Source organism: Chenopodium quinoa, unplaced genomic scaffold (genome assembly GCF_001683475.1).
Source record: "Chenopodium quinoa cultivar QQ74 unplaced genomic scaffold, ASM168347v1, whole genome shotgun sequence".
Classification (NCBI taxonomy): Eukaryota; Viridiplantae; Streptophyta; class Magnoliopsida; order Caryophyllales; family Amaranthaceae; genus Chenopodium; species Chenopodium quinoa.
The window spans coordinates 825,068-836,600 of NW_018744878.1; the positions used below are offsets into that span (position 1 = coordinate 825,068).

Here is an 11,533-nt window from a genome sequence, read left to right on the forward strand (position 1 = left end):
ACAATAATATTAAACGTTATACAAGTTTTAATAAAGGTTACCATGTTAAAAATAAGGGTCACTATGTTCAATATAATATCAGGTTCGTGTGTATAAATCTCGGATCCATAATAATATTATTGTAGATCAGGTCTACGCAAGTTTTTCTGGTGATTGGGCTAACATTTTTAAGAATGGGGATTATACTTGGCAAAACTTTTATTGTATCTAGCGCACATTTAGTGCCATGGTCAGTATGTATGACGGTGTCCATTATGCCCATGCTAGGAGCAATTCTTTGAAGTTATGTTGTGTGTTGGACTAATTGGATGCTGGTGGAGTGGTGATTGGAATTACATTTGAAGTTATGTTATGTGTTAGACTAATTGAATGCTGATATAGTGGTGATTGGGACAACATTTGAAAAGGAAAACTCGTTTTTAATCCCTCACAACAACAGTTAGGAGGAAAATGAAACCTAACCGCCCGTAACTAACCCCCAAATCCGGAAATGTTGTGTGTTGTGTCGGGTCTTGGTAGTCCTTGTGCCGATCCTGCCTTTACTCAATCCCAACCTATCAGGCCATTAACTTAACGAATGGTAAACTGGCTGTTTATACAACTGCCAATCTGCCTTAATCAATTCACCAAATTGCACGATCGCCATTTTTGATTTTTTGAGCATTATTACAGCATTGAAAGAAACCAAATCTCATCTTCACAATTTCTTCCTTATTATTCCTAAAAATTACTGCAATTCCGAAGCTTACAACAATGGCTTCTAAGACTCTAACCAACCAATTTCTCTCCAGATATTCCTCTTCTTCTTCATTGGTGACCGCCATAACCAAAACCCTTCAAACCGTCAAACCCAATTTCCCCTTTATCCGTAAAAATGGACCTCTAAACATCCCAAATCTTTCCCAATTTTCCCCCTATTTAAACCCTAATTTAGTCGTCCAAGTAATCAACAATCAATCAAACCCTTATCATGCTCTCGTCTTCTTCGACTGGGCTTCTCGCCCAAATCCAAACCCCACTAAATACTCTCACAACTTTCATTGTTATGTCGCAATGGTTGATCTTCTTCTATCTCATCGTCTCTTTTCTGGTGCTACCCAGTTTCTGGAATCCCACAAAATGCTCTGCGATTTCATGATTGCGAAGATGATCAGAGCTTTTGGTGTTGAGAGCAATCTTCGAGGCGCCATTGATTGGTTTTATCGAGCTAAAATGGTGGAAAAGGATGGTAATTGTATAAAATCATTTAATAATTTGTTGGGTGTTTTGGTTAAAGCTAATCGGGTTAAAATGGCTGCCGCCATTTTTGATCAGGTTATTGCTGAGGGTGTGATTAAGGTTGATGTTATTACTTACACGACTATGATTCGAGGGTATTGTAAAATTGGAAGAATTGAGGATGCTCATAAGGTGTTTGATGAAATGCCTTGTAGACCGAATAATGTTGCTTTTGGGACTATGTTAAGTGGGTTTTGTAAGAAGGGTATGATGGTTGAGGCGAGACAAATTGTTGATAAGATGCTTATGAGTCAGGATTGTTTGCCGAATGTGGTTTCTTATACTACATTGATTGATGGGTATTGTAAGAAGGGTGAGATGGAGGCAGCGATGTCGTGTTTAGATGAGATGGTTAAGCTAGATATTGCGCCGAATTTGATCACTTATAACGCGATTGTTAATGGGTTTTGTTTGCTTGGTAAGGTTGATGAGGCTAAGAAAATGATGACTAAGATGAGGTTGGATGGTGTAAAGGATGATGTTGTCACGCATACGAGTTTGCTTAAGGGGTTTTGTGTTGCTGGGAGAATAGATGAGGCTGTTAAACATTTGAAGGATATGAGTTCCTTAGGTGTAAAACCTGATGTTGTAGCATATGGGGCACTTGTGAATGAGTATTGTAAGCTGGGAAAAGCAAATGACGGGATTGCTCTATTGAGGGAGATGGTAGCTAGAGGTACTTGTCCGAGTGTTAGTAGTTTCAATGCTGTCTTACAAGTTCTTGTAAATAGAGGAGAACTCAATGAAGCTGTACTTTTCTTGAAATGGATGCCTGAAATTGGTCTTGTTCCCAACTTCCTGTCGTATTATACTGTTATATCTAGTCTAAGTAAAACGGGGAGTAGTGTTCAACTAGTTGGGGAACTTGTAGATTGTATGCTTCGAGATGGTCATCAGCTTGATCATAAGACATACAGTTGCTTAATAACTATGTACTGTAAGACTGGTGAATTGGAGAAAGCAGCTCAAATTCTTAGTGATGCTATGAGGGACGGAAATGTGATTAATCTTGACACTTTTGCTGTGTTTGTGGAGGGATACTTTTTAAAGGGAAATAGCTCTGAAGCTGAGCAAGTTGCCCTAGAGTTGATCAAAAGATCTCCGGCCAATGTGACAGATGATTATCAAACAGTCTTAAACGAGCTGAAATGTAAATACTTAGATGCACCCAGTCTGTAACATTGTTTTGGGCTCAAACTGACTCATGATCACTTTGCTCGTGCCTACATAGGCAAGGAGAGTAAGAACTGTGCCGACTGTCTGCTATTGTTCGACTGTGCTATAACTTCTTGTTGGATGGTTGAGAAATACTAATGCCCTTAGCCGATTTTGCTTGAATGGAATGCAATTGCAGGGGTAGAGTAAATTTCTGTTCAAGACTAAAGAGCATACGAAAGGAAAGGCTGGGAGAAGAAAGTAGCAGTTGAGCAGATAAAGTCATTGTTGTTTCATCAGTTCTCAATCAAAATTTAACTAACACTATGCTCTAAAGCAGTAGAGTTGAGGATTTTGCTTTCTAACATTTCATCATTTGTTTGGACTTCCTAATAGTTTTATACAGAGTATGTGTTACCACTGTGATACACACTGATTATTAAATACTAAGTACTAGAATTTGTTTGTGTTTGCACCAGATACACTTACTGCTAAAAGTGTGCAGCAGACACTGGATAGAGTGGCACCTAAAATCGGGTCAAGTTCTAATTGAATGATATGACTAAGAATTGCATTTTTGTTTCAGCTATTAGCGATGGACGTTCATAATTAGAAATAGTATTAATCAAAAATCTATTGGTAATAGTCTAATAGTGACAGATTCTGTAAATTTCAGGTAGTTTATAAAGGATCTCAGTACTTTTGATGGGTTATGAAGATATCAGTCAATTTATAAATTTCAGAAAGGATTTATTCTGCAGTAAGTTGCAGTTTGGGAGCTCTCTCTTATGATCCTTCCTTTGTATTTGGCTATGGCAAACAGTTATCATGCTACTTTATCTGCTATTCAATATCAACATTTTGTAGTCTCATACCCCTTAGGGCTTTATCCCCTCCAAAAGAAGAAGGAAGTTCGCTTCTCCGTTTAACGCTTTCTAATTTAAATCAAGTCAATTTTTTTAAATATTCCAAATTAGTATACGTGACTAATCGACTATTAATTTCTGACAAAGGAGCACATACTTGAGGGCTTACGAGGAATTTGGTACAAGGAATAAAAATAAGAGGGATAAGAAATTAAGAAGGGAGTATAAAATAATTAAAATTAGTGTAGTTTCCTACAAATTTTCTGTACAGTAATTATTTTATACCACTTTTAGAAAAAATAAAAGGGGAAAGATTGGGTAAACAGTTTTTGCCCTATATTGACAATTTGGCATTGTCCATTAAGGACTCTATAACCTCGGTCCAAACACTAAAAATATTCTATAATAACTTATAAGTGCAAATTTGGAGATAACATTGATATGAACATGGACTTAAAGATTAAACTTACAAGTATATACTACGTATTTATATATCTTGAAGACAAATTGGTTGTTGCCTGTTGGTGTAATGGTGATGGGACTACACTTGGTAAGGAGGACTCGTGTTCGACCCCCTCCCCCCAACAATTGGGAGGGAACTGTAACCTAATTACTCAAAACTGATCCCCGAATCCGAATTAGTCCAAAGGGTGAACCGGGTAGAACACCAAATATATATTGAAGAGTCTCCCACAACATTCCTAATTCCTTCTATCAAGTTCAATATGCTCCGATAAAATATACTATAATACTTCCGTTTCACATTAATTGCAAACAAAACGGACATTTTTACAAGATATAAAAAATTTGTTTATTGCAATGACAATTGTGAAACGGATGAAGTACTATATATTTTCATATCATTCTTACTTCCTTCTATCCAAGTAACCAACTTTATTATTGATTTTCTATTAGTTTATCCTTACTTATCACTTTAGGTAATTATAATTTTTCTCCTAATTATCTTATTTGGTTGTCATCTATCGCTGTTGTACTCATCTGTCTTGACTGTATTCTTGGTACAGAATTGAAGTGGTGGTTTTGGCTCATTTGGGGAAGGGCTATTCTTGTGGACACTTCCTGAAGCCAATTCTTATATAATTGTAATTATAGGTAGTTTATTACAATTATTAATCAGATATTCGTTGATCTAGATATGGGACCATGCATTTAGCACAAAGTACATAAAAATCTTGTACTATAAATAATAATATTACAGAGTGATCAAATTTTTATTAGTGTTAAACTTCCTAATGTTGTTAGAGAAAACACTATCACATGATACGTGTTATATTCTTCTAATTTTAAACTTCTTCAATTTTTATTTATTTTTCAAAGAAATTAAATACATTGAAATTCATATACGGAGTAATAAATTACGGAGTACGGAGTAGTAACTAGCTCAACGCCTCAACTGTATTGATAATTTGTTCTTCCCACTAACAAAAAGTATTTCATAAATAATCTAAAATTTGTAATTAAAAAAATAATCCCTCCGTCCTACAATACATGAGACATTGAACTTTTTTCACTATTGATATATTAGCTTTTGATCATAATTTTTTACTAACATAATAAAAATATATTTTATTATTAAATATGTTATTAGATAGGTATAATTAATATAAAGTTTCATAATACTCCGTATAATTTTAAAAATAATTTCATTAATATTTAATTATGTGTATACTTGTATATATAGTGTAAAAATAAAGTTAAATTAGTACATTATAATATGTATAATGTTAACTGTGTCATATATTGTGGGAGAGACGGAATACAATTTTTACAAGACAAAGAAATGGGTTGGGCACTTGGGCCCATGGTTGTTCAATTGTACAGCATAGCTTGTTTTTTCCGTCGACCATTCTGTAAATTGCAACTTGCATAGTTTGTGGGACGTAAAACTATGACAAGTCGGTAGTCTCTCGGTACTTTGTTTTTCAAATTGTCACATATACTATACAGTATATTAGTATTATTCTTTGTATTATACTTCGTACTCCGTACTATTAGCAGTACCAATAACCATCAATTCAGTGTACTCCCTCATTTGGCAAATAGTTCATATTTCTTGATCATGTCATTGACCATTAATTTACAAATTACTCCAAGTATAATCATTAATTAGTAGGTAAATGTGGGTAAAAGTTATCTAGACCACTTGTGTTTCTTTCTTTCTCAAAATGATTAGTTATTTGGTTTAACTCAAATGTAAATTCATGCATGAGACATTTTTATATTATTGAAATGGAAAAATGGTCCAGAAAGTGAAAGTTATGGGAGAAACAGGGGCGTTCCCCGATCTGATTAGTTGTATGTGAATTTAAATGTCACCAGGTAAACAAATAGCCTAAATTAAAGAGGTTTTTTTTTTTATGATATTACAATGTCGTGCTTTTATTCGTTTTTTTTTAATTAATTAATTAATTAATTTATTGTTGTTTATATGTTTCTAACTATCATCAATGTGCTTTTACGATAATATTTATGCGTATATTAAATATCATGTTCTTTTGTTCTGTAAATGTGTGCTTTTATTGCAACAAAGTGCATGCAATTGGGTGTATATCCTGGTATAAGTCATTCATATTTTGTATAATCGTATTTGATAGAGTATAAATCATATTACTGTGCCTCAACCATCAACTTAAGCTTTTGGTTGAGTTGGTCCTTTAACATGGTATAAGAGCAAGCGTGACATAAAGGTCACGGGTTCGAATCTCATCCACGCCCTTCCTTTAAAGTGGAATTAATTCGCGCCGGGTATGAGAGGACCTGTGCTGCATCCACATATTCTTGGGCCTCAACCATCAGCTTCTACAACCAATGACATCTTGTAATTCCACTATATATCTGTTTTAATCTAAACATTGTAATGATTGTTAAGTTATTTCACATTAATTTGCACAACAATAATATTGAATAAATTAATTATACAATCAATACCCAAAAAAAAAAGGACAGAAATAGGCTCAAGTTGTCTAAAGTAAATTAAATAAAGATTACAATAAATTATCAAACCATATGTCACTTTATACTTCCTCCGTTACACATAATATGCAACAAACCTTGTTGCACGTTTTCCAAGACAAAATTTGTTAATAGGTGATTAACAAAGTAAAGACTTTGTGATTAATGGTAGGAGAGATAAAGGGGGAAAATTAATCAACCACCACTACCACCCACCAGCAGCAACATCCACCACGCCCACCACCCACATCTACCCACACCCCAAAACCACCACCACCTCATCCCGTTGTCAACATCTCACCACCACCAGTTCACCACCCCATCCAGTCTCATCACCATAACCACCCAAAATCCACTCCAGACAACTCGCATCAACCATGAAATTGCAAAATCCACCACCCGATCGAAATCGCGGAACCCCATCACTTGAGCGAAATTGCGAAAACCCACCACCTGAGCGAAATTGCGAAAACCCCACCACCACCCTCACCTATCTTACCCACCACGATCTTTCACAATCGATCCATCTTTCACCAAATTTGCTTTAGATTTGAGATTTCAAGCTTACTCAAATTCTCCTTTTTCCTAATCAATTACCCACCATGCACGATCCTTTTCTCTGAGCGACTTTGAGAAGGGTAGAAAAGGTGGTAGCGGCTCTGACGCGGAGAGGAGAAAACGGCGGCTCTGTTGAGGGGAGGAGAAAGTGGCGGTGAACTTCCCGGGAAAAGGGGCGGCGATCAAATAGAGTGGTGCGTGGTTGTGGTGTGGTGGGTGTGAGATCCAAAAGAAGAGAGAGAATAGTGGTGGCTGAGAGGGAGGAGAGAGACAACGTGGTGGTGGTGTTGGTGGTAGATGTGGTTGTGAGAGTAGAGAGAATGTGGGTTAGGCTTGAATAATGGATTAACTAATTTAGATTAATAGATTAATAACATGTGATTTGATGTGTTTATTAAAGCTAAATAAGGGTAAATTGGTAATTATGCATAAAAAAATTTACTAAAAGAGGAAAGTTTTAGTTTGTTGCACATAATATATAACATCCCTTTTTGGAAATTATTGCAGATAATACGCAACGGAGGAAGTAGATATCATTGTATATGCTGCATATATCGCGTGTATATAGAACTAGCTAGCTAGCTTAATATTCATTATTCAAAATTGTCACTAGGTTCTTGAATCTAAGGTACTAGTAATCGTAATAAATAAGTGGTCACTTTTATTATTATCTGAGAACGATTCTAACCCAATGTGATTTTTACGAGTTTTAATATAAATAAGATAAATTCTTCACAATTTAACTTTATATATGGGGATTAAATTGATTTTCACTAAAATTTACGGATTAAGATTGTGAATATTATTTGTAGAGTGGATAAGGGTTTAGCTATATTATATTTATTACATACCCTTTGCACCTGAAAATGTAATCCATGTAGAACATAAAAAATAAAATAATGTAATAAATAATTTTTTTATTTTTTTTATAAAAAAAAAAGCCTCCTTTTTCAGTCATAAGTACATGATTTATATCAAATTGGAGAATGTGGGCAAAAGGTATTTTAATGTCTGCTATGGAGTACTTCCTAAAGTTCCTAAGGATAAGGTGATCTTATGAAATTTTCTGAGGAAAATGCCCACTGTTTTTCTAGACAACTTATGACGAGCCAATGTATTTTATTTGGTGCCCCTAGATTTACACTGCACTAAACATAGTCTCATAATTACTCATGTATGTATAAATATTCGTCTAGATTAAAGACTGTTAATCTAAATCAAGGTTAATGTATTAGGATATAAATCATACTTGTAATGTAATTACTAATATAATGACTGATTGCTAAACTTTAATTAATATTCATATCATACTTTAATATCTTCAACTCAACATAAGATAAACTAAAAAGTTTATTTAAAGCTAAGATTAATAGATAGAGATGAGACAAGTAGGTTTTGATTAATTTTATGATATTATGGATACCAATAAGCTCTATTAAAAGTCCTGTCATTTTACATTAATATTTTGTACAGAACACTAGCTGCTGGCTAGCTGCCATGGTGTCCCTCCAATTTATCAAGAGTTGGAATAAAGAGCTCGTGTCTCTTTTACATGACCCAAAAATCCAACCAACTTGTACACTTCTTGACTCCTCATTCTCCAACCTTTTAGGCTTTAGAAAGTTCTGTATTTTCCTTCACAAAAATATGAGAAAATAAGACAAAATTAATTAAGATTGTGATTTTATTTTTTGGTGCTCATTGTAACATAATAATACATTGGTGAGAATTGGGATTAATTATCCTACATTGAAGTGATATGATATACATACTTTATTAATTTTCGCTGTCGCGTATATTATCTAATAATTTTGGGATATTTGCTAGGCTTGGAAATTACCCTTGGAAGTTTTAACTTACCCACTTGATATAGAGTATTCTTAATTTCTTATACAAGTATTCTATATTACAAATTCTAACTACATTTGTTGCCTCTTTCAAGTTTTAATAACATCCAAATTCCGATATTTTGAAAGTGGTTGATATGACAAACAATAATAGTCTATATAATTATTGCTCCATAAATTTTGTACGGAGTATTATTTGTCTCTATGGATAATGCTAATCGATGCACTTAAAGCTAAAGTAACACGTTAAAGGGTAATCATGATAAAATTAGGTGTACAATAGAAATTTAATTTTTTTTTTCGAACGGAGAAATTCAAATTCTCTTCATTGAGACTTGGATTATTTTTAATACAACAAAACATTAAATAGTACAGTACTACTTTAAGTGATGTGGTGAGATAATTTAGAATGAAGTACCCTTAATTCTTTGAAAAATATTATTAACTTATATTCCAAGTAAGTAATTATTGTATGTAAAAATAAAAAATAATAATAAAAAAATTTAATTATAAGTCAAAAGCTTCTATATAAAGCTTAAAATATCTATTCTTGAATCTTCTTGATAAAGATGGAAACCAATGACCATACCATGGTGGTCATGTGATACTTCCAAGTTCTCAGAAGTGCGCTGTTTAATGCTTAAGATAGAAAGATTATGTCTTATTAGTTTAACAATGTATCAATCTCAAAGCTCAAGTTGATGTATGTTAATCATATTACTAATTAAGTAATTAAAGATTAAAACAATGACAACATTGTCTTCTCCAATGCAGTGTAAATAATGACATTAGAAATATCAACTTGAATAGCTTATTAGTAGAAAACCTTATCCATATCTAATGTGCAACAAAGTGCATGCTAAGATAATGAAAAATAATTATAACAACAAAGATTATTACTTCAATTAACCAAAAGATGGATCACCTAATATGTACATTACACTAGAATATATACAATATTCCAAGCTTTGAGGTACACTTTTTATTCATTTCCTCTATTACAAGAAAAAGTAAAGCTTGGAAAAATCCTAATCTAATCAAACTAAAGTTAACTAGCTTGGTGTTTTGTTGATAATCTCTTGAGCAACTCATATGTAGTGACCATAGTAGCAGCAGACATAGACATTGAAGCCCATCTTGGACCCAACCCTCTATAACAAGCTGCAAACCCTCCTTCCTTGACCAAATCCCTAACCGTCTGCGCCACCGTAGGCGGCCGGGATCGGGTGTTTCGGTCCGCCTCCAAGACTTGCAACCTAGTCTTGATGGTGTCAAGGGGCATGGTAAACAATGCTGAAAACCCACTAGCTAATGCAGCACTTACACCTTGAACACCTACCATACACAAAGGGTTTGGGTCTAAAATCTTGCCATTTTCACAATTTTTCTCATCATTTTTCCACTTACATTTGTAACAACTAATTCCATCCCAAATTAATCTGTAAGAAACAGAGTAAGAACCCCACCAAACTGCACTAGAAGGTGCATATGTTAGAGCAGATATACCAAATCCTCTGTATAACCCTCTAAATCCATCAACACTTAAAATTTTTCTAAATGCATCAAACCCATTTGAGTAATTTGTAGTGGGTGAACATGAAAACCCATTTTTGGGAAAGTTTCCTTGAACCATGAGTCTTTGGCTCACAACATCAACTGGGGTCCAAACTAGTTGAGCAGCCATTGATGCACTTAAACCAGCTGCAGCATTAGCAATAGTAGCTGATGAAGTTTCAGAGAATCCAACTCTAATACTTGCTTTCCCAATATTACTCTTGGTCACTTCAAGGGCAGCCATGTATAAGGCTCGAGCCGGGATCGTACCCATTAGAGAGGTTCCAAATCCTCTGTAGAATGATCGAGGGCCTTCCTGTCTGAACATCAGGAAGGCCATCTTTGAACATGGTATCGGAGCTAGATTGACCTGTTGTCGGGTTTTTAACACGACAGCAGGGTACAGAGCCGCCGATACCCCTGAAAAAAGGGCGGCTCCTAAAACGAAGAACCTAGATTTGTCAAGCATGTGCCAATCTACATCAGCTGGCAAGCGGATTTCCCTAGATTCCTCTTCAACTGCTCCTAAACTCATCTTTGAAAATACCCCACTTAGCTCAATTCAAGTACAATAAGAATAAATCAAATCTCAATCTCACGATGCTTTAATTGAACAAATTTTGAATAAATCTGAACTGGGTATAGGAAAATTTTGTTTCTTTGAGGAAATTTATCAAACAATTGGTAGGCAATAAGATTAAACACTAAAAACACCCCAGAAAATCAAGAATCAAACAAGAAAAAAAAAATCTGATCCAAATTAATCTCATTTATTTAGATGAATGATATGCTAATTTGGGGATCTGAGTATTGAAGGTTGAATCTGAGGAGAGAGAAAGTGATGATTGAAGAAAGAAAGAAAGAAAGATGATAAGGAATTGGCGTCAGCTGAGAGCATGAAAGTGAGCTGAAAAAAGTGGCTTTCAAAGAAGGATTTTATAGAAAGTGGATAAATACGTGTAGGTTGATGTTTGGAAATACTTCACTACTCTGTAATTTTAAAATTAAAATTAAAATTAAAATTAAAATAAATCCAAAATTTGCCTGTGGAATGGGAAGACCTGTGGTACCAATTAGTGGTTTTTTAGTTCTCAATTATGAACCATTGGGCAGAGCAATTGGGTATTTAAATTAATAAATAAATGTTTTGGATTGTAACTATCACCATTATGTGCATTTAAAAAAAAAAAAAAATAATAATACTCCGTATAATAAACAAAGTTCCAGGAGAGTAATACTTCCTCCGTTTTTTTAATATTGCACAATTGCCTTTTAAGGAAGTTTCACAAATATTGCACTATA

At 34.2% G+C, this 11,533-nt stretch overlaps 2 protein-coding genes across 2 annotated transcripts; one reads left to right on the forward strand and one right to left on the reverse strand.

Annotated features, from left to right (window-relative positions):
• The first annotated feature begins 316 nt into the window (after window positions 1-316).
• LOC110705392 (pentatricopeptide repeat-containing protein At5g39710-like) lies at window positions 317-3,264 on the forward strand. Its single transcript, XM_021883240.1, has one exon. It carries the CDS (start codon window positions 754-756, stop codon window positions 2,455-2,457), a length of 1,704 nt encoding a protein of 567 aa, XP_021738932.1. The 5' UTR covers window positions 317-753; the 3' UTR covers window positions 2,458-3,264.
• A 6,281-nt stretch (window positions 3,265-9,545) lies between these two features.
• LOC110705393 (solute carrier family 25 member 44-like) lies at window positions 9,546-11,187 on the reverse strand. The gene has a single exon (XM_021883241.1). The coding sequence runs from the start codon at window positions 10,764-10,766 to the stop codon at window positions 9,726-9,728; it is 1,041 nt and encodes a 346-aa protein (XP_021738933.1). The 5' UTR covers window positions 10,767-11,187; the 3' UTR covers window positions 9,546-9,725.
• Between the last annotated feature and the right edge of the window lie 346 nt (window positions 11,188-11,533).

What these genes read in the sequence shown, in the direction of transcription:
- LOC110705392 (XM_021883240.1), top strand. Translation starts at nt 754, where the DNA reads ATGGCTTCTAAGACTCTAACCAACCAATTTCTCTCCAGATATTCCTCT.
- LOC110705393 (XM_021883241.1), bottom strand. Translation starts at nt 10,766, where the DNA reads ATGAGTTTAGGAGCAGTTGAAGAGGAATCTAGGGAAATCCGCTTGCCA.